At 39.4% G+C, this 26,873-nt stretch overlaps 3 protein-coding genes across 4 annotated transcripts; 2 read left to right on the forward strand and 1 right to left on the reverse strand.

Moving 5' to 3' along the window:
- Window positions 1-3,701: 3,701 nt before the first annotated feature.
- isg20l2 (interferon stimulated exonuclease gene 20-like 2) lies at window positions 3,702-9,743 on the reverse strand. 2 transcript variants are annotated; one of them, XM_074684241.1, is made up of 4 exons: window positions 9,663-9,743; window positions 7,072-8,101; window positions 6,790-6,990; window positions 3,702-4,457 (listed from the first exon to the last, which is right to left on the reverse strand). In XM_074684241.1, exons 2-4 carry the CDS (start codon window positions 7,975-7,977, stop codon window positions 4,329-4,331), a joined length of 1,236 nt encoding a protein of 411 aa, XP_074540342.1. In that variant the 5' UTR covers window positions 7,978-8,101; window positions 9,663-9,743; the 3' UTR covers window positions 3,702-4,328. The 2 variants fall into 2 exon arrangements, with proteins under 2 accessions (XP_074540342.1, XP_074540341.1); XM_074684240.1 differs by lacking the exon at window positions 9,663-9,743 and adding an exon at window positions 8,975-9,066.
- Window positions 9,436-15,973, forward strand: mettl25b (methyltransferase like 25B). The gene is made up of 8 exons (XM_074684238.1): window positions 9,436-9,811; window positions 10,054-10,175; window positions 11,834-12,050; window positions 12,138-12,200; window positions 12,302-12,439; window positions 12,519-13,261; window positions 13,348-13,532; window positions 15,051-15,973. Exons 1-8 carry the CDS (start codon window positions 9,710-9,712, stop codon window positions 15,134-15,136), a joined length of 1,656 nt encoding a protein of 551 aa, XP_074540339.1. The 5' UTR covers window positions 9,436-9,709; the 3' UTR covers window positions 15,137-15,973.
- A 67-nt stretch (window positions 15,974-16,040) lies between these two features.
- On the forward strand, window positions 16,041-25,080 carry LOC141801260 (uncharacterized). Its single transcript, XM_074684237.1, has 11 exons — window positions 16,041-16,453; window positions 18,013-18,465; window positions 19,410-19,775; window positions 21,012-21,365; window positions 21,452-21,469; window positions 22,532-22,595; window positions 22,698-22,741; window positions 22,909-23,059; window positions 23,147-23,260; window positions 24,083-24,150; window positions 24,418-25,080. The coding sequence occupies exons 1-11, from the start codon at window positions 16,076-16,078 to the stop codon at window positions 24,439-24,441; spliced, it is 2,034 nt and encodes a 677-aa protein (XP_074540338.1). The 5' UTR covers window positions 16,041-16,075; the 3' UTR covers window positions 24,442-25,080.
- Window positions 25,081-26,873: the final 1,793 nt, after the last annotated feature.

Below are 26,873 nucleotides of genomic sequence, written 5' to 3' on the forward strand. Positions count from 1 at the left end.
TTATTCCAGTGGGCCTCAAACACCAAGGTCTGACTCCAGAGCGCTGGCCGATCAGAGTGAGGGGAGCTAAAATAAAGTGTTTCAAACAGAGGCTGGAATTTGGGTTTTATAAAACACCGAAAAAAATCAAAGATTTATCTTTAACTATAAACCATAAAAAGATGCTACGGGGGCACTGGAGGGACAGAATAAAGACTAAAAAAAATGCAAATACTCCTTTAAACGGGGTGAAATTTTTCCTTGAATAGCTAACTTTTGTGACATAAGTTTTATTTTTCTTACAGAGGGTATTGATGGTTAAAGACATTGACACAAAATAGTATTAAAAGTTAATTTATTTACATTTAACTGCCAATGTGACAGGTTAATTAGCATGCTTGTTATGTGGTATTAGCAAACAATAGAAAATGATGAGTTATCAAGCGAGCGATATTATCAATATATTTGATAAAATTCATGATTTCCTAAAAAAAAATAGATTTTTGAAAATTAATATAATTAATTTTTTAAATTTAATTATATTAAAGGAATTGAAAGAATTTGAAAAAAATTGTTTATTTTTTATGTTTAATTATTATTATTTTAGTTAAATAAAAAATGAAATTATTACAATTTTTGAATTTCACAATTGGTTTGCAAGGTCTTGCCAATATTTTGGCATTTCAAAATTTTTAGCTTTTTTTGTTACTTTTTTACATTTCAAACTTTCTTCTAAATTTTTGCTAATTTTTTGAATATTAAATTTTTGCAAAATTTGGAATATCAAAAATTTTGCAAATGATTTAAATTTTTAATTTTTTTTTTATTCTTAATTTTTTTTTAAGTTTCACAATTGGTTGAAAGTTTTGCAAATTTTTTGGCATTTCAAAATTGTGAGCATTTTTTCAGTTTTTAAATTTTTAACTTTCTTCTAAATTTTTGCAAACTTTTTCAATAATAAATTTAGCAACATTTTGAATATCAAAAAATGTTGCAAATGTTTTGAATTTCAAAATTTTACATTTTGTAATGACATTTTTTTTGAAAGTTTTGTAAATATTTGTTTTTTCTTTAGTCTTGTAAATTTGTTTAAAATTTGATTTTTTATTTTTATTTTTTGCATTTTTTTTATTTCATTTTTTTATTTGATGCAAATTTATTTAATTTAAGAATTATTGCAAGTTTTACTGATTTGGGGAATTTCTTTTTTTTTTTGTTTATTTTAACTTTTTCTTTTTTTTTTTCTTTTTTTATTTCAACATTTTGTAACATTTTTGCAGATTTATTAAGAATAAAAAATCTAAGACATCACACATACAAGTTCATAAAGTCAAATACTTCCCGTTTAGATAAATATACACCAAATTAAAATTTTGTTTTGAATTTTATAACATTTATAGTCTAATTTGTGAAGATAAAGTCGATTTTGTGGCTCCTGAATGACTTTAATCCAGGTAAGCTGAAGTAAAACGGCTCCTATGACAGTAAAGTTTGCAGACCTCTGGTTCAAAGCGTTAAAGACTTTGAAAACAGACTCATAAAAATCATTTTCTGAGAGTTTCTCTCTGACCTGACTCTCAGTGACTCCCACATCGTCCCAACTCTCTGCTCCTCTCCTTGTATCCTCTGGCGAGCGTTTGTCCTTAAAGCTGAGCGATCAGCTTTATCTCCTGCCGTGAATCAAACACCAGCTCATTAATTATACAGCACGCCACCCGTCCTGACAGAGACACACAGCAGCTGGCTCACACACACACACACACACACACACACACACTGGGCTCATTAGAGAGGGGTAAAGCTGGGATGATTCAGCAGCTCCCTCGTCTGTCCTCAGACCTGTTGGAGGGGTCAGAGGGACTTTCACAGACCTGTTTTGGGGAAAGTTGGGTGAAACCATGCGTGCTCGTAGGACTCCCATCTTTTCCTCCTGTGTCTGCTCTTTGTCTGCCGAGCAAACGGGCGTTTTAAGAGCTGACAGTGTCACCACAGAGCAGGCTGAAGCATCTCATGGTCACAGTCTGAGGAGCTGGCAGAGGACGCTGGACAATCCACAGAGTTCGAGGCGCTCAGAGCCAGACCAGAATAAACATGTTAGAAACCAGGGACCACAGTCCAACAGCAGAGCCTGATCCACATCATTTAGGGGCTTTAATGGTCCTCAGACCAAGATCCAGACCCCTTAACTGTAACAGACACATAAAACCCCTTAGTCTTACTTTACATATGGAGGACCAGAGGTGAGACTAGAAAACAGGAACGTGAGCTGCATCAGGTCCATCCTAACAAGGACAACTTTAAAGGTGTGTTTTGTATTTAAGGTGGTAATTCTTTTTAACGGGTGAGGATAAGAGCCACAGGGAGAAAAACCTGAGTGTGAGGGTCAGAAAATGTATTTCCAAAAAGGCCTTTTTGCATTTTTAATTTTGGGCTTAGAGTCAGATATCTGACTTTTTTCCAACGATTCAAAATTGATTTAAGAAATTTCTGATTTTGAGGCCAGGCTCTTAACTTTGACCGCAGAGTTTTAAACTTTTTTTTCCCGTTTTTTTTTTTTTTTTTTTTTTTTTACTTTTAGCCCAAAAATGTTTATTTTGCAAAAGAATTTTGACTTTTTTTTTATCAAGATTTTTTTGCTTTATCAGACAGATTTTTACTTTTTTGCCATTTTTTTTGCTTATATCTCAGGATTGTGACTTTGATACCTGGAATTTAACACATGACTCAGAAATTTTACTTTTTTCAAGTAAGAATTTTGACTTTTTTATCAAGCTTAGTTAGACTTTTGTATCAGATTTGTTTTTTTCTGCAGATTTTAAACTTTTGTTTAATTTTTTATCAAAAATACTGACATTGGTCCCTAATTTTTTTCTTTTTACTACCAAGAATTAGTCTTTTACAACTATTTCTTCATTAATCGGAGAATTCTGATTTTTTTTATTAAGAATTTTTGACTTGTTTTATTTATTTTTCCATTTTTTACTCACATCTCAGGTTTGTGACTTTTATAGAAATAATTTAAATATTAAGAATAAGAATTTTTTTGCATAGATTTTAAACTTGTTTCATTTTTTACAAAAAAAATTGACATAAGTCCCCAATTTTTTCCTTTTGATTATTCAGAATCTTGTCTTTAACACCCAATGTTTGACTTTTATCTAAAGAAAATTACCTTTTAATTTAATCTAATTTATTTATTTATTTATTTTTTGCCAGAGACGTAGCTTTTACCAAAGAATTTTTCACTCTTTTTGTTAATTTATTTATTCATTTATTTTTGGACTCTTTTTTTCCCCTATAAAGAATATTGACTTTTGTCTCCAAATTTGTCCTTTTTATTACCCAGACTTTTTATTTTATAACTGATATTTTGCTTTTATCAGGGAAACCAACTTATGTTTCAGATTTTTTTTTTCCTGTCAAGAAATCAAACTTTAATTTCTCAAAGTTTTTTGTGCAAACACTCCATAATACAATCACTGACTGGTGTCTGCTCCTCCAGCTGACCAATACACAACCTCTAATAACGGATCAATCCTCAATCACCTTCAGGAACAGAGAACAACCCTCAGGGTTACAGAAAGGTCAGCGACTCCTGTGTTTGTGTTTTAGGTCATAGGTCACCAGAACTGTCAATCATGACATCACCAGCCAGCAGGGGGAGCTCTAATGGATTTGGCTTCACTTCAGGGTAGCTTTTGATTATCTGTGTGTTCATGTGATGACACAGAGTTCACTTTGCTTTGTTTAAACATCGATAACCAGGTCAGAAATATTCCTCCTGGATCATCAGCAGCGATCAAATCAACCTTTATTTAAAACCTCCGGCACAAACAGACGAGATTCTGTAAACTATGAACAGTCACATCTTCCAAAAGCCAGCACCTCACATCTTTTTAGAAATTAAAAAGGCTTCAGGTTGTTCGAAAACATAGTGTAATCCATCAAAGCCTCGTGCTGGAAAAATAACATCGACCTTGAGTTACCCTGAAGAGCAGAGCACCATGGGAGCTGGAGAAACTTGAGTCTGGTTTCAGTGTCGGATCAACGAAAACGAGAGTGGTGTGAGCTGAAATCTGGAAGCTGGAGCAGTAAAAACTTTTTAAACCAAAGGCAGCTTCATGAATGAAAGCATGACTGCCATCTAGTGGCAGGAGCACCTTTTAACCTGAGAAAGACGGAGACTGGTGGAAGTGGAGGATTATGGTTCAGAGATTAAGGATGAGCAGCTTCAGGTCTACGTCACATCTTCATCATTCATTCATTCATTCAGTGACTCCAGTCTTGGTCCAAACATGAATACGCCACACCAACATCCTTCAGACTCAGTTTATTTCCCTGTTTTCTCTTCACACCGGCCCGAGCTGGCCCGAGCTGGCCCGAGACGCCAGAGTCCGCTCCCACTCCTCCTCCACCACTTTGTACAGCTCCATCGTGGCTTTGGCGTCCTCCACAGAGGAGTGGCCTTTCTTCCCGGTCTGAGGACACAGAGAGGACAGAGTGAGGTCAAAATGTTTGTCCTAAAAGCCTTTTTGCTTTTTGATTCTGGGTTGAGAATCAGATATCTCACTTTTTTCCAACAATTCAAAATTTATTTCAGAGATTTCTGATTCTGAGATTTAGATTTCTAAAACTCAGGTCAGGCCCTTAGCTTTGACAACAGAGTTTTTAACTTTTTTTCCCCCCGGATTTTTTATTTTTTGCCCCAAAATGTTTATTTTGCAAAAGAATTTTGACTTTTTTTTTTTTTATCAAGACTGATTTTTACATTTTTGCCATTTTTTTTCTTATATCGTAGGATTTTGACCCTTATAACTGGAATTTAACTCATGACTCAGAAATTTTGCTTTTTTTCAAGTAAGAATTTTGACTTTTTATCAAGAAGTTTCACTTTTGTCTTAGACTTTGTTTTTTTGCGCAGATTTTGAACTCATGTTTTATTTTTATTTTTTACCAAAAATACTGACATTGATTTCCCAATTTTTTTTGTTGTACCCAGAATTTTGTCTTTTAAAACCATTTCTTCATTAATTTAGAGAATTTTTACTTTTTTAAAAAGAATTTTTTACTTGTATTTTTTTTTTTTTTTGCAACTTTTTACTTAGATCTCAGGATTGTGACTTTGATACCCAGAATTTAATACTGGCTCAGAAATTTAACTTTTATCAAGTCAGAATTCTGACTTTTTACCAGGAAGTTTGACTTTTGTCTCAGATTTCTGATTTTTTTTTTTGCTCAGATTTTAAACTTGTTTCATTTTTTTTACAGAAATAACTGACATTAGTCCCCAATTTTTTCCTTTTTTACTCAGAATTTTGTCATGTAAACCAAATATTTGAATTTTATCTAAGAAAAAAAAAAGGCCCGGCCCCTAACTTTAACCACAGAGTTTTTAACTTTTTTTTCCCTTTTTTTTTTTTTTTACTTTTAGCTCAAAAATGTTTTTTTTTTTTTTTTTGACTTCTTTTAATCAAGATTTTTTTTGCTTTATCAGACAGATTTTTACTTTTTTTTGCCATTTTCTTGTTTATATCTCAGAATTGTGACTTTGATACCTGGAATTTAACTCATGACTGAGAAATTTTACTTTTTTCAAGTAAGAATTTTGACTTTTTATCAAGATTAGTTAGACTTTTGTATCAGATTTGTTTTTTTGTGCAGATTTTAAACTCTTGTCTAATTTTTTATCAAAAATACTGACATTAGTCCCTAATTGTTTTCTTTTTACTACCAAGAATTAGTCTTTTACAACTATTTATTCATTAATCAGAGAATTCTGATTTTTTTTATTAAGAATTTTTTTCCAATTTTTTACTCACATCTCAGGTTTGTGACTTTTACAGAAAGAATTTAAATAACGGCTCAGAAATTTAACTTTTGTCAAGTCAGAATTCTGACTTTTTTTCCCCAAGAAGTTTGACTTGTGTCTCAGACTTCTGATTTTTTTTTTTTTTTGCAGATTTTAAACTTGTTTGATTTTTTACAAAAAATATTGACATAAGTCCCCAATTTTTTCCTTTTGATTATTCAGAATTATGTCTTGCAAACCCAATATTTGACTTTTATGTAAAGAAAATTAACTTTTTATTTTTTTTATTTTTTTTGCCAGAGACGTAGCTTTTACCAAAGAATTTTTTACTCTTTTTTTAAATTTATTTATTCATTTCATTTTATTTATTCATAGGGGTAGGATTAGATAAGTTTTATACTTCTTCCTACTCCCTTTCGCTCATGTAAACATTTTTTTATTGTGCACTTATTTCCTTATGATTATATAGGTACTCTGTATGTATGTATGTATGTGTGTGTGTATGTATGTATGTATGTGTGTATGTATGCATGTGTGTATGTATGCATACATCTGTGCTCTATTTATCTTTTTTTTAATTTTATTTTTGTACATTGTTGTTAACGTGATCGAAATAAATCAATCAGAAAAAAAAATATATATATATATATATATATATTTTTTTTTGGACTCTTTTTTTTTTTTTTTCCCCCTATAAAGAATATTGACTTTTGTCTCCAAATTTGTCCTTTTTATTACCCAGACTTTTTATTTTATAACTGATATTTGGCATTTATCAGGGAATTCTGACATTTGACCTAGAAGTTTGACTTTTTTCTCAGATTTCTGACTTTTTTTATTTTTCTCAGATTTTGAACTTGTTTCATTTTTTATTACAAAAAATATTGACATCAGTCCCCAATTTTTTCCTTTTTATTATTAGTGAGGTCAGAACGCTGAGGACGGACAGGTTTGAGATGATCTGGATCAACAAGCATCAGGTCTTCGTCTCTGCGTCTCACCTGGATGTCTCTGTTGAAGATGGCCTTGGTGAGTCTCTTCAGGGAGGCGCTCTGGTTCCCTTCGAAGCCGGCTCTTTGGTTGAGCAGAGGGATCCGCGCCGTGTCTCTGGTCATGGCGGTCGGGTGAGAGTAACCGAGCACCTTGAAGTCGTTGTGGACAGCGTGGCCTATCACCACCTTCCCCATGAGCAGCTTCAGGATCTGTGTGACATCATCACATGTGTGAAATGTAACAAACGTCTCTCTAATCACCAAACACCTGTCTGAGCCCTTTCCACTCACCTCTTTCCTGGCGACAGGGTAAGGCGTGGCGTTGATGAGATCACAGCGCCGGATGCCGCTCCACCGCGTGCGGTAGTCGGTGACAGGCATCGAGGGGTTGATGAACTTGTCGTAGATCACGTCTCCTTCGTAGTTCACCACGCTGCAGCGAGCCAGCTGGCTGATGCTCCCCTTCGGCCCCGTGCCCACCATCTCGCAGTCGATGGCCAGGTACTTGGTGGGGATTCCTGCGGCGCCCGTTTTCTGTTTGTGGCTGCTTGTTACAGACGGGGCAGGCGCGGCGGCTGCTGCCAGCGCAGTGCCCCACAGCTCCTTTGGTGAATCATAGTGACCCTTGTTGGAGGAAGGCAGGCTGGGAGCGGGCGCTGAAGGCTTGAGGCTGCTGTTCGGAGCACCGGCGGCACAGCTCGGCTGAGGTAAACCTTTGTTCTGTGTGGATGCTGAAGGCTTGAAGCTGCTGTCCGTGCTGCTTGAGGAGGGTAAGGAGGTTTTGTTTTCTTCAGATGCTGAAGGCTTGAAGCTGCTCTGTGCAGCGCTGCTCGGACGAGCTGAGCTGATGTTGTTTTGCGTGGATGCTGAAGGCTTCGAGCTGCTTGAAGAGGGTAAGAAGTTGTTTTGTATGAAAGCCAAACAGTTGTACCTGTTGCCTGTGCTGACACGACGCACTAATGACCCCTCTTCCTCCTCCTCTTCCTCTTCTTGACTCCCTCTGCTTTGATGCTGAGCAAACCTCTGCCCTGACTTTATTTTTCTGTTGTTTTTCTTTTGTTTACCTTCCATCCTGTTGTTTTTTTCCCACGGGAGCTTCTTTTTCTGTAACCAGCTGTTTTTCTTGCGCTGTTTATTTGACTCTCTGGTCTGCGTAGTTTCAGCAGGAGGGCCAATACTGAGGCTGTCCTCTGACATGGCTCTGGTCCTTCTCAGATTTTAATAAATGAACCATGAGGAACAGCTGAATTTGACCTCCACAGCGACTCTTCACCCTTCTTGTCCTGTTTGTATCAACCGTGAAACTTCCCCATGTACGATCCTGCAAAACGGAGACACCACTGTCAAATCCACTCCATACTTAAGGATCTTATTCAACACAAGTAACACTTTTTTCCAAGCCCTGCACCATCATAAAGTCTGAGTATTACAATAAAGCTACTACTGCCCAAAAATCAATGCTGCATGTTTGAAATTTGCAAACGAGCATCTGGATGTTACACAGCACTACTGGCAAAATATTCTATGGACACATGAAACTAAAGCTGAGTTGTTTGACAGGAACACACAACTTTTCACTTATTGAAGTCAACTGAACATGGGGAAAAACATGAAAACATATCATTGCTTGTGTGATGTTTCTAATGTTGTGACTTGGATCAAGATAAGAACCCATTTTCTGACCAATTAAGGTAAAAATAAATAAATAAATAAATACCCTTTTTTCAATTATATTTTGATCAACATTTGAGAAAATCTTATGGTATAAAAACAATGATTTTCAGATTCAAAAAGCAGAAAATTAGCGGTCGTGGCTCAAATAACACACATGACAAACACGTACTGTTTGCTTTATCCTCCGAAGTTAATAAATAAATACGTCTAAAAAAAAATCCAACAATGTAGAAATTCAACATTATTCAAAAACAAGTGAAATCGCAACCTCACATTTAATTTAAAAGGTGTTAGGCTTATATTTGTTGGTAAATTTGGCACCAAAACACGGAAGTTGATGTTAAATGCGTTAGCCTTTAGCTGCTAACAGTTCGTGTTTAATGTGCCAAAACAGGGGTGGATGTGAACGTAGAAGCGTGTAACTTAAGGTTACAGGTGTAAATGAACATACGGTTACATAAACAGAATATTTTACTCAAATTAAATCTCTAAGAATAACTTAATGAGACGTAAAACAAACCTGCTGCATCCTGTGGACCTCAAGGGTCTCCATGCTCCAAGTACGGTGTTTACATCCGGGTCACGCCGCATTCAGTGACGGCGGGGAAGTAGGTTTAAAGCGAATTCAGTCGTTTTCAGTCTTGTTTTTTTTCGTGTGTTTTATCTTTTTATGTGGGTTTTTTCAAATTCACTTCTTCTTAGCGTTGTTTCTGATTTCACTATATATCTTTTTTATTATTGGCTCTCATTATTTTGTGTTCCTTCATTTATTTTTTATTTTTTTATTTTTATTTTTTCTAAAGCGTCATTGATCAAGTACGATCTTTTTTTCAAATAGTTCCATTTATTTACTTATCTATTCATAAATGTAACTATCCTATCATTTATTCAAATATTTCGTCGTAATTATTGTGCTACGATTGCACTATTCCTTGTTTAAAACATTAACGTCTGCGCACGAGCCCGTAATTCCCCAATGAACGAGTGGCGCGTGAACGCATCAGCGTCCCAAATATGAAACTTACAGAGCGCGCTAGCAACATTAGCGGCTAACAACAACACGTACACCGCTTTTAACTTTTACAATTAATTTCTAAATCATGTATTTTACCCTTCGTGTATTTTTTGTCTATTTTAAACCAGCTCACCCTGAAAAGGTGATATATATCGCTGTACTGTAACATTATCATGTGTTATTATTAGCTCGCCTGTGAGTTCCGTGTCAGTTGAAGCGTGTGGAGCAGGAGATGTGGAGATGTTTCCACGGAGCCTGACAGGAGAACAACAGAGAGACCTCTCCGAAAAGCTCACCAGCTTCCTGTCTCAGTACAGCCACCTGTCCGACTCCTTTATAATCGTGAGTGTTGACACCTGGATACAGCTGTGTGTGTTTTATTTTGAAAATTCAGTGTTATTGCACCTCGGTGACATGAGAATAAGTTAGTGCTGCATACATTTAAACTCACTGTAAACCAAGAGAGGAAGCTCAGGTTGTTGATAATAAAACAGTCACAGTAATTTATCACAAATCAAATGTATGTCCAAAATAAATGCGAAAAATTAAAAGCTGTATTAACTGTTGGTTTTATTTGTCTTCAGGAGTTTTTCACTGAGGATCTCTGGCACACCTTACCTGTCTCCTGGCAGCAGGTGTTGCAGGACCTGACATACCCACAGATTGCAGACCTTTTACTGGATGCTGCAAATGGAGAAGAGAGGAGGTAGTTATAATCTAATCCCTATACCAAAGACTGTATACATATAATATAATACATGTAATATAGCAACTATAGATATATACAGTGGGGAAAAAATAGATATCGAACGCGTCAACTTTTTTCTCATTACATTCACACAATCACAACGTTCAGGTCCATAAATGATGATTATGGTGAATTAAGTACGATAACACAGGAAAAAAGTATTGAACACGATAACTGAGACTCATCTAATACTTAGTGGAGAAGCCTTTGTTTGCAATGACAGCTTCCAGAAGCTTCTTGTATGTTTGAACTAATGGCCCACACTGCTCAGGTGTGATTTTGGCCCATTCCTCTGCACAGATTGTCTTTAAATCTGGAATAGTCTTTGGTGCCCTCTGGTGAACCCTTTTCTTTACTTCTTTCCACAAATGTTCAGTTGGATTGAAGTCAGGTGATTGACTAGGCCATTCTAACAGATTGATTTTCTTTTTCTGAAACCATTTGAGAGTCAACTTTGCCGTGTGCTTTGGATGGTTGTCCTGCTGGAAGGTCCAGCCACGTCTCATCTTCATCATCCTGGTGGATGGCAGCAGATTCAGATCAAGAATTTCCCCATACATGGCTCCATTCATTGCTCCGTCAGTTATATGAAGTTTGCCAACACCATGAGATGAGAAACAACCCCATGCCATGATGCTTCACCTCCAAACTTCACTGTTGGTGTAGTGTTTTTTGGCTGATGTGCAGAGCCATTTCTCCTCCAAACATGGTCTGTAGTATGACAGCCCAAAAGTTCAGTTTTGGTCTCATCTGACCAGACAACATTCTCCCAGTATTCTACAGGCTTGTCAAGATGCTGTTTAGCAAACTTTAAACCAGCTTCAACATGCCTTTTCTTGAGGAATGGAGTCTTGCTGAGCGTCCATAGAGGCCACATTGCCTATTGTTTTCTCTGTAACAATTGTACCTGCTGCCTCCAAGTCTTTCTGGAGCACTTTCAGGGTGGTCCTTGGCTGGTTGAGTCCTCTTCTGACTATCTTTCTGACTCCCTGGTCAGAAATCTTCAAGGAGCTCCTGTGCGTGGCCTGTTGATGGTAAGGTGGTGCTTCTTCCACTTGTGAATAATGGCCCCAACGGTGCTGACTGGAATTTTCAGGTGCTTTGATATAAGTCTGTAACCAGTTCCATTCTGATGCTGAGCAACAATCAGGTTGTGAATGTCTTCAGAGAGCTCTTTGCCTTTACCCATCATGAGGTGTGTGCTATTTAACTGCTTGGTGAAAAAACACCTTTTTCATAGGACCATCAATTTGCTCTAGCCCAGCTGATGTTGGTTTGCACTAATTGGAAGTTCAAGTAATAATTACTGACAGATTTCAGGTGGTATGGAGCATTTCCTGTCCAAAGTATTCAGCCTTTCCATGGTGTGTTCAATACTTTTTTCCTGTGTTATCGTACTTAATTCACCATAATCATTATTTATGGACCTGAACGTTGTGATTTCTTTTCATGTGAGGATTATTTGAGTTAATACCAATGTCTGGTAAAAATTGCGTTTTAATTGCAGCTTTGGAAATAAATGCAATGAGAAAAAAGTTGACGCGTTCAATACTTATTTTCCCACTGTATATAATTAAACTCTGTTGAGGAAGATCTAAGAGGATTTGGTTTTGCAGGTATCCTTCAGTGTGGCCCCTGTCTCTTCTGGCGTTCAGAGCCACAGCTCACGCTCTGGCGTTCCCCAGAGAGTGCCGACCGAGTCGAGGCCGAGCGGCCGGATCTGAGAAACCTGAGGAGTTTTCAGAAAACCAGAGTCAGAGCTCGCTGCTGGGTCACATCTTCAGGAAACACGTCAAACCCAAGAAGCAGCACGAGATCCGCAAACTGGGCACGGTACAGAAATCCTTATTCCTCTGAGGAGAAAGAAAGAAAACTGATTGTTTATGTTGTAGTTTAATCTGTGTCTTCCTTTAATCCCAGCTGGTGAAGCAGCTCTGCGAGCAGACGGATTGCAGAAGGGTGGTGGATGTGGGATCTGGACAGGTATCACATCAACATGAAAACACAAATAAAAACATTAACTCTGACAGAAACCAGCTGTGGTTTGATCCTCTTGTCTGAGCGTTTTCCTCTCCTCTCTTCAGGGTCATCTGACTCGCTTCCTCTCCTTCGGCCTCAGACTTTCTGTGACCGCCATCGAAGCGGATCACACGCTGGTCTCCATGGCGTCAAAGTTTGACGGGGAATTGCTGTGGGCGTTAGAGAAGGACGTGCAGAAAAAGGTTTGTGCTTGTGAGCGCCGTTTTCACTGATCCTGATCCTGATCCTGATCCTGATCCTGAGCGTCTCTCTCCTCCTCAGAACTTCTCCGCTCCAGTTCCAGTATCTCACTTCTCTCCTCACCATGTGGCAGGCTGGGTGAACCCCAAAGCATCATGGGAGGTCTTTATCCAGCAGCTGAACACTGCAGAGCATGTCAGAGGCGATCCTCAAACCCCGTCTGGACCCTGTAAAAAGAGACTGCGTGGCTCTGAGCGCGGGGTCCAGACTTCCCCGTGTGGGGGATCAGGAGACTCTGAGTCTGAAACGGCGCCCTCAGAGGACTCCTGCTGCTCGTGTGTGCAGCAGGATGACGTAAGCGACCTCGTAGGGTGTCCAGACTTTGTCCTGACTGGTCTCCATGCCTGCGGCGACCTCAGCGCCACCCTCCTCCGCCACTTTGTGAACTGTCCCCACGTGCGTGGCATCACGTCTGTAGCGTGCTGCTACATGAAAATCACCACCAAAGAGAACCCGGCGCCTCCAGGACTTGTGGAACGACCCGCCTCGCTGGCGTCAGGCAGGGAGTCGCCTCCGTCAGAGTTCGGGTACCCGATGAGCTCCTGGGTGCGAGGGCTGCCGGGTCACCAGCTGTCCTATAAGGCGCGGGAGGGGGCGTGTCATGCCGTGGAGGATTACGTACGGAGACTTCGAGAAGGGAGCGAGTTACTGAGGACTCACTGTTACCGAGCGATGCTGGAGACGTTAATCAGGGACACGAGGCCGGATCTGCGCAGGGCGGGGATCCAGACCATAAAGAAAGCCCACTTACTACCCTTCACAGAGTGAGTCCGACCGACCCTGACCTCTGAAATCTCTGTTTATCTTTTTTATCAGACCTTTCACTGTCACTGTCGATGCCTCTGTTCAGGTATGCTCGTCTGGGTCTCCCTCGGGTCGGCCTGCCCCCTGGTTTACCTCTGGACCCGGATCGTGTGGAGGCCATGCTGAAGCAGCAGGGTCGGGTGGTGGTGTACTTCAGCCTGTCCCTGCTGCTGGCTCCTGTGGTGGAGACGCTGGTGCTGCTGGACAGGATGATCTACCTGCAGGAGAACGGTGAGACGCTGGACGCTGTGAGGGTGTGAGAGAGTCACAGGCAGGATGAGGTTTTTCAACCTGTGGCTGTGGAGCCTCATGCGGCCCTTTGACTCCTTTGCAGTGGGTCCATGTAACTTTAAAAAAATATTATGGAAATAATTTATAATTTCTTTTTTTATTATTATTATTTTTTATTTTATTTATTGGGGATTAATAAAGTATTTCTGATTCTGGTAATCAAAAATTGTTATAAGATTCAGGTATTGCTTTAAAGGTTTCAAAATTGTGAAAATTTATTACAAATCCTTCTTTTTTAATTTTTACAAACATTTTAAATGTGGAAATTCTTTAAAATTCTTGCAAATTTTTTACATTTCACATTTTTTTATTCTTTTTTTTTCAAGTTTTTTAAACAAACCTTCTTTTTTTAATTTTTCAAAGTTCAATTTTTTTAAATTTTTGCGAGTTTGAAATTTCTGATTTTTTTAAATTTTTTTACAGATATTTGACATTTCAAATTTTTATGAAATTATAATTTCTTGCAAAATTTATGACATTTCAAAATTTTGAAAAATTTTGAACAATTTTGAAATTTTTGCAAATTTTTTCAACATTTTGAAATTTCAAAATGTTTTAAAATGTTTGCAATTTTTAGTTGTTTTCCCAAATTTTGCAAATTTTTGCAAATTTATTAAAGATAATGAAATAAGATATCACATGATAAATTTCATAAATTCAAGAAACTTCTTGTTTAGATAATTATTATTCACTATTTTTTAACTAAGCATTGAATTTAATGAACTTAAAAGTCTAATTTTTTTGTGAAGATAAAGTACAATTTTGTAATGTCCTGGAATTCAAATTCTTTATTTGGGGACCTTAAGCAGGTATGAATTATGGTTATGATTGATTAGATTAATTAATTACAAATCCTGTAATTAATTAGATTATTTTTTTTATTTTTTCACCTGACAGCACTAAGATTTATGTTCCTGCACTTGTAATTTTATTTTTTTATTCTGTCCCTCTGAGGCACCTGTAGTCTCTTCACCCAATTTACGCTCATGAAAATTTACAACTTATTTCTCCCTGGTGTTTGAGAAAACCTTTATTTCAGCCTCTATTTCTCCTATCTCCTCAAGAGGAACCCCCTTCATTCTGATTGGCCAGCCCTCTGTAAGCCTGTCAAGGGGCGGAGCTAGGGGCAGACCTTGGTGTTTGAGACCCTTTCCCTCCACCAGGTCATAATACTTCGAGACTCAGTGCAGGATGAAAAAAGCTGCAGGTTTGGATCAAACTTGGGCTGCACACTTTCAGGACTTAAGCTTTTGCTCCTGGATTGCACCGAGTTCAACTATAAGGTCAAACTGTTACACCTGACACAAGTCTTTTATGAGTTTCCTGCAACACAACCCAAAAATTGAAAAAAGTCAAAGTGGATAGATTAAATCCAGGAAAGCTGTTTGTATTGTTTCTGCTTAACTTTGAAGGATCATTAAAGTCATAATCTTTCCTCTTTCCTGTGTCTTTCTGCAGGTGTTGACAGTCACCTGGTTCCTCTCTTCGATCCAAACTTCTCTCCGAGGAACTTTGTGCTGGTGGCTCTGAAGCCTCGAGGATGAGGAGGAGAAAGTCCGTCACATTTTTCCAAAGTCTTATGGTTTATTTGCTTTTAGCTTTTTATTAAGGGGTATTTATTGAGAAAGGGAAGTGTTTGCATGCTGGATTTTTATCCTCTGGTGTAATTTTGGACTCTTTCTGGATTTTTCTGTGACGCAGCATCATGTTTCTCTGGTATCATTCTGTAACAAACCGTCCCAGCATCAGGTTTCACTGACATCATGTTTGTTTCACTTCATGTCCTCGTGATGCAGACGCAGGTTTTGTTTTTGTGTCTTATTGTAGTTGGTGCATGCACAGAAGAAAAGCATGGTCTGGCTCTATTTTTACTTTATTTATTCTCATGTTTCTCTGTGACACACAGAGAGAGCTCTCATGTGTGATTTACTCAGAAGCAATAAACAAAACCACTGGTCAAAGCAAACAGCTCCAAGCATCATGAGTCTTTGCACAGCGGGACAGTTATCTGGTTTCTCTTAGTGAGAAATCCAAACACCTCTCCTCACGCTGACGTCTTTTAAGGTCGGATAAACCAAACACATTGTTTGCAGAATAATCTGGAAGCAGATCTTTATTTTCTCTGTGTTGAATATTTTCCATGCAGAACTGGGTTTTTATTGTGCCAGGTTTTGTGCAACTTATTCTTACCCCCCGAGGTTTTCTCAGAAAGCTCCCAATCACATCCAGATGTGGACTTTGGGAGTGAAATGTCTCTGGATAATGAGGCTGCTCTGGGACCAGTTTGGCTCTCATTACGTGTTCAGCATCTTATTGATTTGTGGCGTGGTTATGGTCCGAAATCAGCGCTTCGTTTGTAGGAACTCCATTCGTGGACTCCTGCTCCTCCTCCTCCTCCTGAGCAGAGACACAAAGACACTTTGAGAGCTCCTGCAGCTTTCTCAAACAGCACAGAGCGGTGTTTGACTCCACTCACAGAAAACATGAAGTGTTTGGCGTTGTTGTGTTTGCTGATGGCTCTTCATCAGGCGCACGGCTTGTGGTCGAGCTGCAAGCCGCTGACGCACAGCTTTTGTCAGGGTTTGGGGTACACCACCACCTCCAGTCCGAGTGGAGTTACAGGCTACAACATGCAGCAGATCAGTCAGATGGTGGAAACGGCGTGTTCACGGAACGTGGCGTTGGTCCTGTGCCGCTCCGCTGTGCCTGAGTGCGACTCGGACAACGACAACACCAAGAAACCGTGCAGGTCCGTCTGTGACAGGGTGAAGAGCGATTGTGAACCTGTCTTCAGATCCAAGAGGCTGAGCTGGCCGTCAAAGCTGCGGTGTGAATCTCTTCCTGAAAATAACTGCATCCAGGTAAATATGGAACCAGCAAAACTTAAAACTTGTTTTCAACACGAAAAAAATAATCTTACACAAATTCTCCAAAGTACTTTTTCAACTCTGAACGCTGTGAAAATACTGCCTAAATAAGGCTGCAGAAAACTAACCTCTGACAGCCTGTCAATCAAATAAGCCACACCCCTAATTGGCACTAATTATATATAGATGAGTCATAAAAATCTGTACGAAAGAGTTTTTAAAGATTGAAAAATGAGCTTTACTGGAGTCTTAATAGCTGTTTGAAACAGCCTCAAGTGGACACTGGAGGAACTGCAGGTCTTCATTGACTGTGACATTTAAAGAGGGGTATTGTGCTCTTTTTTTAAAGCCTTAAATCTGTCTCTCTGGTGCCCCTGTAGTATCACCACATGATTCACAGACCAAAAATGGCTATATTTCTCTAACTGGTGTTTTAGAAAAGGAAACATCTTGTTTTGGTTGCTGTATCTTTAAGACAAACCCCCTTCACTCTGATTGGCCAGCTTTCTGGAAGCCTCTCTGGGGGGTGTTTCAGGCCAAATAGATGAGGTAACACAAAAGGATCTTCAAATTCAAACTCAAACACCAAGGTCTGCCCCCGACAGGCCTTTAGAGGGCTGACCAATCAGAGGGAAGGAGGTTCCTCTTAAAGAGACAGAAGCTTAAACAAATTGTTTCCGCCAGAGAATGAAATAAGGGTTTTCTAAAACACCAGAAAGATAAAAAATGAGATTTTGTTAAGCTCTAAGTCATGTTGAGATACTACAGTAGCACAAAAGTGGCAGATTAAGACTAAAAAAGACACAATACCCTCTCTTTAAAGGTAGGGTCTGGAGGAATTTTGGCTACTTGTTTGTAAACACAACATTCAAACTGGGCTCCTCCTCCTTGGCTCAGTGCCAGCAGCAGCAGCATACCCACTTCTTTCAACTGTGACTATATAAACAAACTCACTAGCCCAGCAACCACATCAGGGCTGTGCCCCTGCCTTGGCATGTTAGCACAAGCTAATCACATGTATTTGACATACCTGGTTAGCCGAAAGCTAACTTGCATCGCTCTTCGTGCAGCGCTGCTCTCCAAGTTCCTGAAAGCGGGTGAAAGTCGAGCCAAGTTTCACTCTTGTTTAGGGAAAAGCTTTTCCTCTGTGCTACGTCCGCTATCGTAGCCGCTTGGGATAGCTTCTCGCTATTATCAACACGCAAAGTCACTTACCCACTGGGCGCGCTGTGATTAGCTAAGGTAGCCCCGTCTCTCCCTCCAGAAACGTCCCAACACAACCAAAACATCAACATCCAGGCAGAGGAGGGGGTTGAGGCAGACACAGAAACTGACACATATGTATGGAGGCCCATGGGAGACAATTGACCTTTTACAGCAACCTTCATTTCATGGCTAACAGATGTTAAAGACTATTAGTCTTCTTATCTAGCTTCTAGAAGTGAAGGATTAAGAGAAACTTTCTAGATACGTTGACCAAAAGTTTTGATTAGCTTCTGGAGCTAATTAGCTAAGAAGCTAATCTGATTATAATCTGACATCACTTCACCCAGGGTCAAGACAGCCAAGCTAGCCACTCTGGTCCATCAGCAGGAGGAGTGGGACAAGCAACGAGACAAGGAGGAGTAGGACAAGGAGGAGTAGGACAAGGAGGAGCAGGACAAGGAGGAGCCCCAAGATGCGAGCAGATCACTTCGTCTCTCTGCCAAGGCCTCGACTACACTGACACCATCATGCCCAACCATCTGGGTCACAGGACTCAGGACGAAGCGTATTTGGAGCTGCAGCAGTTCTTACCACTCATCAGGGTGGAGTGCTCCCCTCAGCTGCAGCCTTTCCTCTGCTCTATTTACGCTCCTGAGTGTGAGGCCGGGAAACCTCGACCCGCCTGCAGGACGCTGTGTGAGCAGGCACGCGCCGGCTGCGAGTCTCTGATGAACAAGTTTGGATTCACGTGGCCGGAGACTCTCAAGTGTGACGGGTATACCACCGAGGCCTGTGTGCGGGTAAGTCACCTCCTGACAGAGACAGAGGATGAACCAGCGAAAAGTAGGGTCAGAATCTCCTGCCACTGTGCCACAGCAGAAGCAGTTATCAGAAAAACAGAATCATGAGACTCTGATGAACACAGTGATGTGTTTTGCATGTCTGTAGAGCCAAAAATGAGGGTAGGACGGCGAGCTAAAAATGCAATTACGAATGGAGCTGAAGCAGCAGGTTACAGGAAAAAGAGGTTTGGTTCCACATTTGGGCATTTTTTTGGAAAACAGTAGAGTCTTTTTACAAGATACTCCCCCCTTTAGAAGCAGGAGAAACCAGAGAACATTTTGATGTATTTTTTATGTTTCTAGAGTAAAGATTGTGGAAGTAATGACAGTTTGTTTGAGAATTTTCTACATCTCAGCAGGAGCCTCCTTCACTCTGGCTGCTGATGTCACGCACTCTAAGAGCAGTGTTTTTTGTAAAAGTTTGTGTTGCTCACACAGTGAAATCTCAAAACCTGTTTAAGATATGTAAAAGTATTATCATACATTGATAGCCAAAAGATTTGTGAACATTTTAAAGCAAAAATGGAGTCTGTGGGAGGAAGTATGCTGAAGTTTTAGCATCTCAAAGTTCAGGGAGATTTAGGTGGTGATGCTGAAGTTTCCCATTCATTTTGATGGGGCAAATTTTGTCAGAAAAAGCTGAATAAATCAAAAAGTTAAAGGGTGAGAGATGAGAAAAGTCATAGCACCCATTTCCTCAAGAAACTGAATAGTTTAAAATTCAAACTGTGAAAATCTATGAAAGTTTGAAGAAGTAATAGCGCCATACCAGAAGAAGAATAAAGAATTGGGTGACAATATGTTGAAATGCTGAATCAGCATTTTAACATGATTGTAGACGTTGGTGATTAAAGCCATGTCGTTTCTGCAGAACTCACTTAGTCCCGTTTGTTTTCTTTCAGAGACCAGCCTTCGTTCTGCCAACGGTGCCCCCTGGAAAGTGCCAGAAAATCACCGTCCACCTCTGCCAAGGCCTGCCGTACACTGAGACGGTCTTCCCGAACCCCCTGGGCCACATCACCCAGGGGGAAGCAGAAATGGCCGCTCAAACGTTTACCCCCCTGGTGCAGGTGGAGTGCTCCCCCCACCTGAAGCCTTTCCTGTGCTCCCTCTACACTCCTGAGTGTGTGTCGGGACGACCTCGACCCCCCTGCAGGGCGCTCTGTGAGCAGGCGCGCACCGGCTGCGAGCCTCTGATGAACCGCTTTGGATTCACGTGGCCTGAATCGATGAGATGTGAAAAGTTTACCTCTGAGTCCTGTGAGCACGTGAGTAAAGACAGATTTTTAACAGCTTGAGTTTGGTGTTACTGTACTCAAAGAGCATTCTAGGTGTATCAGCCCCCCCTATATTCCAGTGTTTGGTTGGTGTAATTACAGGTTTAAATTTTTTAAATCTGATGAAATATTTCTTACATTGCTGGTGCTAGCATAGGCTGTTACAGAGTTTTGAAGCCTATTGTCAACATGTGTCGTATCAGAAATGTTGAACTCAACCCAGCATTGTTTGGGTTAGGATGAGGCAAAGAGGCAGGCTATAGCCTTCTCGCTCACAGCAACAGGGTCAGTCAATCCCCCGTGCCCTTTAATGGGCTTTTTAATCGGTGTGTATGTGGTTTTTGGTGCTTCTGCAGCCAGCCTCTAGTGGACACTTGAAGAACTGCAGTTTTTACACCTCAGCATAGGCTTCGTACCCACAGACTTGGGTTTGCCGCTCAGGCTAAAGATATCAGGATTGTTTTGTTGTTTTATTAATCTCTGTGATGTTTTCCCCTGGTACACCCCCAGTGACTGAAGAAGTTAACAAAGACCCAGTCGAAACGTTTCTTTTTATAAATAGCTTAAGATCTGCACAACACTTGCTGATAGTGATTAAGATGATGTAGTCATCATATAAAGACTTTTTTTCAAACTATTATTAGAGGGGCACACCTTAGAAACCAAGGGCTGGCCAATCAGAGGGAGGGGGGTTTGTGTAGTGAGGAACCTTAAAGAGACGGCAGCTGAGTGTTTGAAATAAGAGTTTTTAAAACACCAGAGAATGAAAAATAGACATTTTTCTTTTTAGCTTTAAGACATTATAAGCTACTGTGGGGTCCCAGAGGGACAGGATAAAGACTAAGAAGGTCTTTACTTTCCTTTAAGAACACTCAGAGAGTTCCGGAATGTTGTGACATCACAAAGACAGAAAGCTCTCTGTCCTTGACGTTGAACATTCTAGAACCTCACTGATGGAGCTGCAGCATCAGAGATTTACTGAGCTGGAAATCATAGAAAGATACTACAGGGGCCCCAGAGGGACAAAACAAAGACCATTCAAAGCAAAATACCCCATTTTTGAGTTGTTTAGACCCTATCTGTCCTGTGAAGCTCCTGAAGAAGACAGTTTGAATTCAAGACATTTGTGACTAAATGTACTCTAAACAAAGACGCTGATCTGCAGACAGTCTCACAGATGGTGAACCACTAAACCAACTTTCAGTTTGTTCTTCTTCCTGCCCCCAGTACGGAGTCAGCAGCGTGGGGGGGATCTGTGAGCCCATCACCATCCCCGTGTGCCAAGGCCTGTCCTACAACCAGACCATGACCCCAAACCTCCTGGGACACGTGAGTCAAAGAGACGCCATGATGAAGATGTCCTTCTTCAACTCCTTCGTCCAAACCATGTGCTCCGTGGACATCCGCTTCTTCGTGTGCACGGTGTACGCCCCCAAGTGTGTGGCCGGGGAATTGCAGAAGCCCTGCAGGTCTTTCTGTCAGAGAGCCAGAGAAGGCTGCGAGAGTCGGATGAGGAGTTTTGGGATTTCCTGGCCAGAGGAGCTGCAGTGTAACAAATTCCCGGATGAGATGTGTTTAACGGTGGGAAACAGACTCTTTGAACGATTAAAGAATCAAATCACCTGTACATAAAAGACTGATTGTTTCCTTTCTTTCTTCTTTTCCAGGAGGACAGCCGGGATGAGGTAGATCAGCTGAGTCTGTTTTTAATTTGGAAAATGCTCAAAGGTTTTACAATTACTCTAAATACAACATATATAGAGAATTTGACACCTCCTGCACTCTGTGTCGAAAACATTTCAAGACCATAAACATGGCCACAACATTAGTGCGAGCTTTTTGGGTTTAAATCTGCACCACGAGGCGTCTTACACATCATTTAAGGGCTCTAATCTTTGAAAAATACTAGTTTTATATCAGAAAGTTCAGAAATTGCTTGTCTACCTGTGTATCTTCCATCATGTCAGCAACCTGCTCTAAGAGTCTCATGAAGTTTAGAAACTAACTGTTAATTACAAAATAGCACAATAAATCTTCATGAAACTTCAGCTCAACCCTCTCAGAGGGCTGGCCAATCAGAGAGAAGTGGGGTTCATCTTAAAGGGACAGCAGCTAAAACAAAGTGTGACTGGCAGAAGCTGAAATAAGTGTTTCAAAAGACCAGTGAGTATGTAAAAATACTACAGGGGCACCAGGGGGAAAGAATAAAGAATTTTAAAAAATCATGAGTGCAGGAATATGAGATAAATAAAAATATAAATGCAGTACCAGCTGATTGAAAAGGTAAGGGTTTTGAGTTTCCTTTAAAAACACTCAGAGAGCTCAGAGAGTTCCGGAATGTAGTGACATCACAAAGACAGAAAGCTCTCTGTGCTTGATGATGAACATTCTAGAACCTCATTGATGGAGCTGCAGCATAAAGGCCGTGTAGAGCTTTAAAAACAAGAACAAGGCCTTCAACATCAGTTCTTAAAGAGACAGGAGCCAGAGCAGAGACTGAAGGAGGACAGAAGGAGATTTCACTGAGCTGGAAATCACAGAAAGATACTACGGGGGCACCAGAGGGACAAAATAAAAGCTGTAAAAAGCAAGATACCCCTCTTTAATGACACTGAGACCCCATAATATAATACAAAAATTGAGCCAACATTTACAAAATCTCCTCTGGATGAATGTCATTAACTTACCTCACAGTCAGATTTCTCTGTTTGTTGACTGTTGCTTTAATTGGACCCTGTTTCCAACAGATGCTGACTCCTGAGGACGTTGTCGTCAAGCTGAATGCTGGAGGCTATTCTATTCGTGGAAACTGTACGATCTCATAACATCATCTCTTTTGACTCTAATAAGACTCTTTAATTATCAGTGAGATTTTTACTTTGCAGCAGTAATGGTTTTATATCCTTCTTCTAGCCCCAACTCTCAGGACAGCTCGCCTCCTGGTGGCTCTCATGGATGTATCCTTTGCTTTGCCTCACTTCACTGACTGTACCGTACATTCATGATAAGTTCTCACAGATTTCTTTGGGGCAACAGTTGAATGAAACGTCCAGCATAAAGAGGAGTTTTTAGGAGGGGCAGTCTTTATCTTTGCCTGTTTGAGCTCTTTAACCCGAACTCTCAGACGGATAAGTCTGAAGACCTGAACACAGTGGAGGTCTTTAAAATGGAGCACTATGTGGCCTCAGTCAGGAGGGAGTACCTGGAGAACTACGAGAAAAGAAATCCCCCTGCCGTCACCCAGTCCCAGCTGAAGAGGGCTCTGACTGAGCGTGGTAATAACTCTGGGATTATCTAAACTCAGATTTAAAAACTCAGCGCCCCTGATTTGTATTTCATCCTGTCTTGTTTCTGTCATACAGGGTTTGATTTAGAAGATGCAACCTCCAGAGTTCTGTGGCGCAATTATCGGACAGGGAACGGGATCGAATATGACGACTACTTGGCAGTCCTCACGAAACTTCATATCCTCAGAGGTACTGGAGAGAAAAAGTGACTGTTAAATTTAGATCTTTTCTTATATTTTAGTTTAGGTAATCCTTTACCAAGCCAGAACATCCTGTTTTTGTCTCAGTCATACAAAGGATCTCAAAGTTCAATGAAAACACTGATGAAATAAACAAAATGAAATCTAACCGCAAGTCTTTTCAAAATAACACTTGTCTCAAGATTCAGGAACAGCATTTAAACACTTCATTTAGGACTATATATATATATATATATATATATATATATATATATATATATATATATATATATATATATATATATATATATATATGTATATTAGATTATTTTTTATCTCGAGGGAAATTAGAGATACCAGACAAAACAAACCACAACTTCTGTGACAGTTACACATCCTTAGACCCATTAATGGGCAATAAAATCACAAAAACTTTAAATTTGGCAAAAACACACTTGGAACTGAAAAAAAAATGTTTATGATAATTTTCTCATACAATCATTTTTTAATCTACATTACAGATATTTTCTTGTCCCTTGGCATTTGTGTGATAAAATTAACATCACAAAAAAAAATTAAATTTGCTCATATTTTGCTGATTATTGTGCTTCAGGGAGTCTTTTTGCAAGTATTTTGACTAAAAAAAAAAAAAAAGTTTCTTATTATTTCAAGACTTGGGAAACATCTCCGATACAGCATCTGTTTACAATGGGCTTCAAAACTCTGTATCAAAAACAAATGGGTGACATCACAGAGATGACGCCCATACATTATACAGTCAATGGAGGAGACACTAAGCTGGTTTCTGTTAAATGTTTTTTTTTTCTTTCAGACCGTTTCCAGACACATCTACTCAATTTGCCCTGTGACTGTGAGGTCGCCAGCTTCTCTTTCAGTAATGTGAGTTTAACCTGTAACAAGAATACTGTGTGAGCAACGGGAGAAGGAAACAACAGTGTGATCTTATTTATCAATGAGTCTTTATTTATCAAAGAAGTACAGAAAAATACAAACTCACACTGTGTGATACAGTATATTCTGCAAAGTAACATGTATTCAACAGTAATACATTCAAAAGATAAATATTTTATACAATATGCACATAATATGTCTACAAAGGTTATATAAACGGAAGATATTGTGTTAATGGACTCTTTCCTCTTTCAGTTCATGAGATCGACCATATTCTGAGGATTTATCAGGAGCTGGATGGACCAGAGGAGAATTTATTTACATGAAGCTACAGGGCTCAGATCACATGTATGAATTATACTTTTCATGAAATGTTGTTGCTTTAACACAAAAACACTCCCTGCAGTTATCGTCGAGCTTCAAATCACCTTTTCTCTCTGTGACAAAACCAGGATTCATTTTAATACAAATAAGAAAATTTTCCTGCTGAGTTTATCTGCAAAGAAGTGATGAAACTGACTTTTATGTTAGCATTCCATGCTAATTTTTCAATGCTTTAAGACGTCTTTTAGAGAAAGAGTACAGTGACCTGTAGATATTTACAGTTAAACATTCATCACCCAGTTCAACAGAATCTCTATTCCATATCAAAACAAGGTTTCATCTTCAATAAAAACACCAAATACAAAAAGAAAAGCTTTGAGGAGAAAGGTGGAAACAAAAACTTTTCATTCCTCTGTGTCTTCAGCAGCTCATCTGTACAAAGTCTGAGCAAATATACTTTCTGCAAGTCGTGTTTTTGCGTGTATATACATTTTCCTGAAGCTTAATATCAGATTTGTTGTGTTTTTACAGTGACATTAAAGGCTTCTTGATTCTGAAATGTTTTGATTTGGATCACATGTAAAGTGTGTTGTGACATGGCATTTGAATAAACAACTTTACCCTAAATCATGCTTCCTCTTAAAGCCAGAAAATGAGCCTCACATCATCGCAAAATCAGGTGTAACTTTTGGTTCATGCTTCTGCATCAACTCTTCGTCATAAGGTGTTTTTTCAACCAAACATTCCCAGATGCTGGATGGTTCCTGTGGCAAAAGATCTGGGTAGTAGTGAATTATGGGGGAAAATATGAAGGTAGTTGCAGTGCCCTGCCAGACCAATGGAGGGCAGCAAGACAATGACCATTCAGCGAAATGAACACCATAGAAGGAGAAGACAAGATGGTATCAGTATGGCTGTTTTTGGATTCGCCTACTACATACTGCTTATTAAAGTAGTATGTAGTAGGCACGGCCTACTACATACTACTTTCATAAGCAGTATGTAGTATGACTGTTCAGTTGGGTTAATTTTTGTAGTATGCTACGCTGGTCATCAGTTCGAAGAAAACGGAAGTTGGCTATGGCTGACTTTTTTTCCCAAAAAAACGTTATTGAAAATGTAGAAAATAAACAAACCACGATTAACTTATCTGCAAATATATATCCAGAGAGAGCATTCTATATGAACTTTCAGTGGTGGAGATGATGAGGATTTAAAGATAGAAAAGAAATGGCTCTTACATTTATATTCCTCTGCTACTCCGGTTGTTGTTGCTCTTTCTGCCATTTTCACTTCTGATATGGGACCAGGCGCGTTGCATTGTGGGTAACAGTATGCGAAGCAGACTGGTCCGATGCATACTGTGGATTTTTCCCGATTCAGTACGTCATCCGGGTGTTTTTGTCATACTACAACTCTGACATTTGTGAGCATACTGCATACTGCATTTTGGTCGAATCAGTAGGCACTGCTAGTATAGTATGCGAATTCAAAAACGGCCTGTGTGTAGCACAGGCACAGCAGTTAGCCTGTTAGCTTGGAGGACATTTTGTTGATCATGGATTGGATGATGGGTTTGTTGAGACTTGAAAGGAGACAAACTCTGGAGAGGAAGCCATGGCCTCAAAGCCGTGTGGTCTAAACCATGAAGACAGAAGAGATGGAGCTGTGTTCCAGCTACAGACATGTTTGCATTGGTTGAGGATTAATTGACTGTTTCAGCATAAAGCATCATTCTCAAACAATCCGTTTCCTCTGGGCTAAATTTAGACCCGGCTAAGTGCGCATCATTCTAGGGCAGGGGTGGGCAAACTTTTTGATTCGTGGGCCACAATGGGTTCTAACATTTGACAAAAGGGCCGGACCAGGAGCAGATGGATGGAGTGCTTTGGTAACTATCAGGGAATCATTCATTCATTCCATATCTGTTTTAGAATCCAAAATGGGAAAACGGATAACGACTTGTTATTCAATTTTTCGTTTTCAAATCAAAAATCAGAAAACAAGTAACAGTCTATTTTTTGCTGTTTTGATTTTGTTTTGAAATTAAAATTAGAATATGAGAGAATGGAGTTATAATGGGAATTTTAATCTGTGGATGGTTTGTTCTTTTGTTCTTCTGTTTCAAAAAAAAATTTAAAAAAAAAAATTGACTTGTTTTTTTGTCTGGTTTTAAAAATGAAAAAACCAAAAAATTATAAAAGATTGTGTCAAAATTGTTTATGTGATATTTTGATATTAAATGTGAACGTCTGTTTATAAAAATTAGACAAATAACTCATATTGAAGGTTTATACAGACATGTTCCTGAGCTTTTTTTTTATAACTTACAGATAGCTTACGATCCGCTCCATCTTATCCGCGCACTTCCATGTGTTTCAATAAGT

The sequence above is a fragment of the Halichoeres trimaculatus genome, unplaced genomic scaffold (assembly GCF_033239565.1).
Source record: "Halichoeres trimaculatus isolate MK-OKI-2021-1 unplaced genomic scaffold, fHalTri1.1 fHalTri1_scaffold_12, whole genome shotgun sequence".
NCBI lineage: Eukaryota > Metazoa > Chordata > Actinopteri > Labriformes > Labridae > Halichoeres > Halichoeres trimaculatus.

What these genes read in the sequence shown, in the direction of transcription:
- isg20l2 (XM_074684241.1), bottom strand. Translation starts at nt 7,977, where the DNA reads ATGTCAGAGGACAGCCTCAGTATTGGCCCTCCTGCTGAAACTACGCAG. An exon ending in ACCCTGTCGCCAGGAAAGAG is followed by an intron (nt 6,991 to 7,071) that starts GTGAGTGGAAAG and finishes GATGTCACACAG; the next exon opens with ATCCTGAAGCTGCTCATGGG. An exon ending in TCTTCAACAGAGACATCCAG is followed by an intron (nt 4,458 to 6,789) that starts GTGAGACGCAGA and finishes CTGTGTCCTCAG; the next exon opens with ACCGGGAAGAAAGGCCACTC.
- mettl25b (XM_074684238.1), top strand. Translation starts at nt 9,710, where the DNA reads ATGTTTCCACGGAGCCTGACAGGAGAACAACAGAGAGACCTCTCCGAA. An exon ending in TGTCCGACTCCTTTATAATC is followed by an intron (nt 9,812 to 10,053) that starts GTGAGTGTTGAC and finishes ATTTGTCTTCAG; the next exon opens with GAGTTTTTCACTGAGGATCT. An exon ending in AGAAGGACGTGCAGAAAAAG is followed by an intron (nt 12,440 to 12,518) that starts GTTTGTGCTTGT and finishes TCTCCTCCTCAG; the next exon opens with AACTTCTCCGCTCCAGTTCC.
- LOC141801260 (XM_074684237.1), top strand. Translation starts at nt 16,076, where the DNA reads ATGAAGTGTTTGGCGTTGTTGTGTTTGCTGATGGCTCTTCATCAGGCG. An exon ending in CCTCTGAGTCCTGTGAGCAC is followed by an intron (nt 19,776 to 21,011) that starts GTGAGTAAAGAC and finishes TCCTGCCCCCAG; the next exon opens with TACGGAGTCAGCAGCGTGGG. An exon ending in CCAGCTTCTCTTTCAGTAAT is followed by an intron (nt 24,151 to 24,417) that starts GTGAGTTTAACC and finishes TTCCTCTTTCAG; the next exon opens with TTCATGAGATCGACCATATT.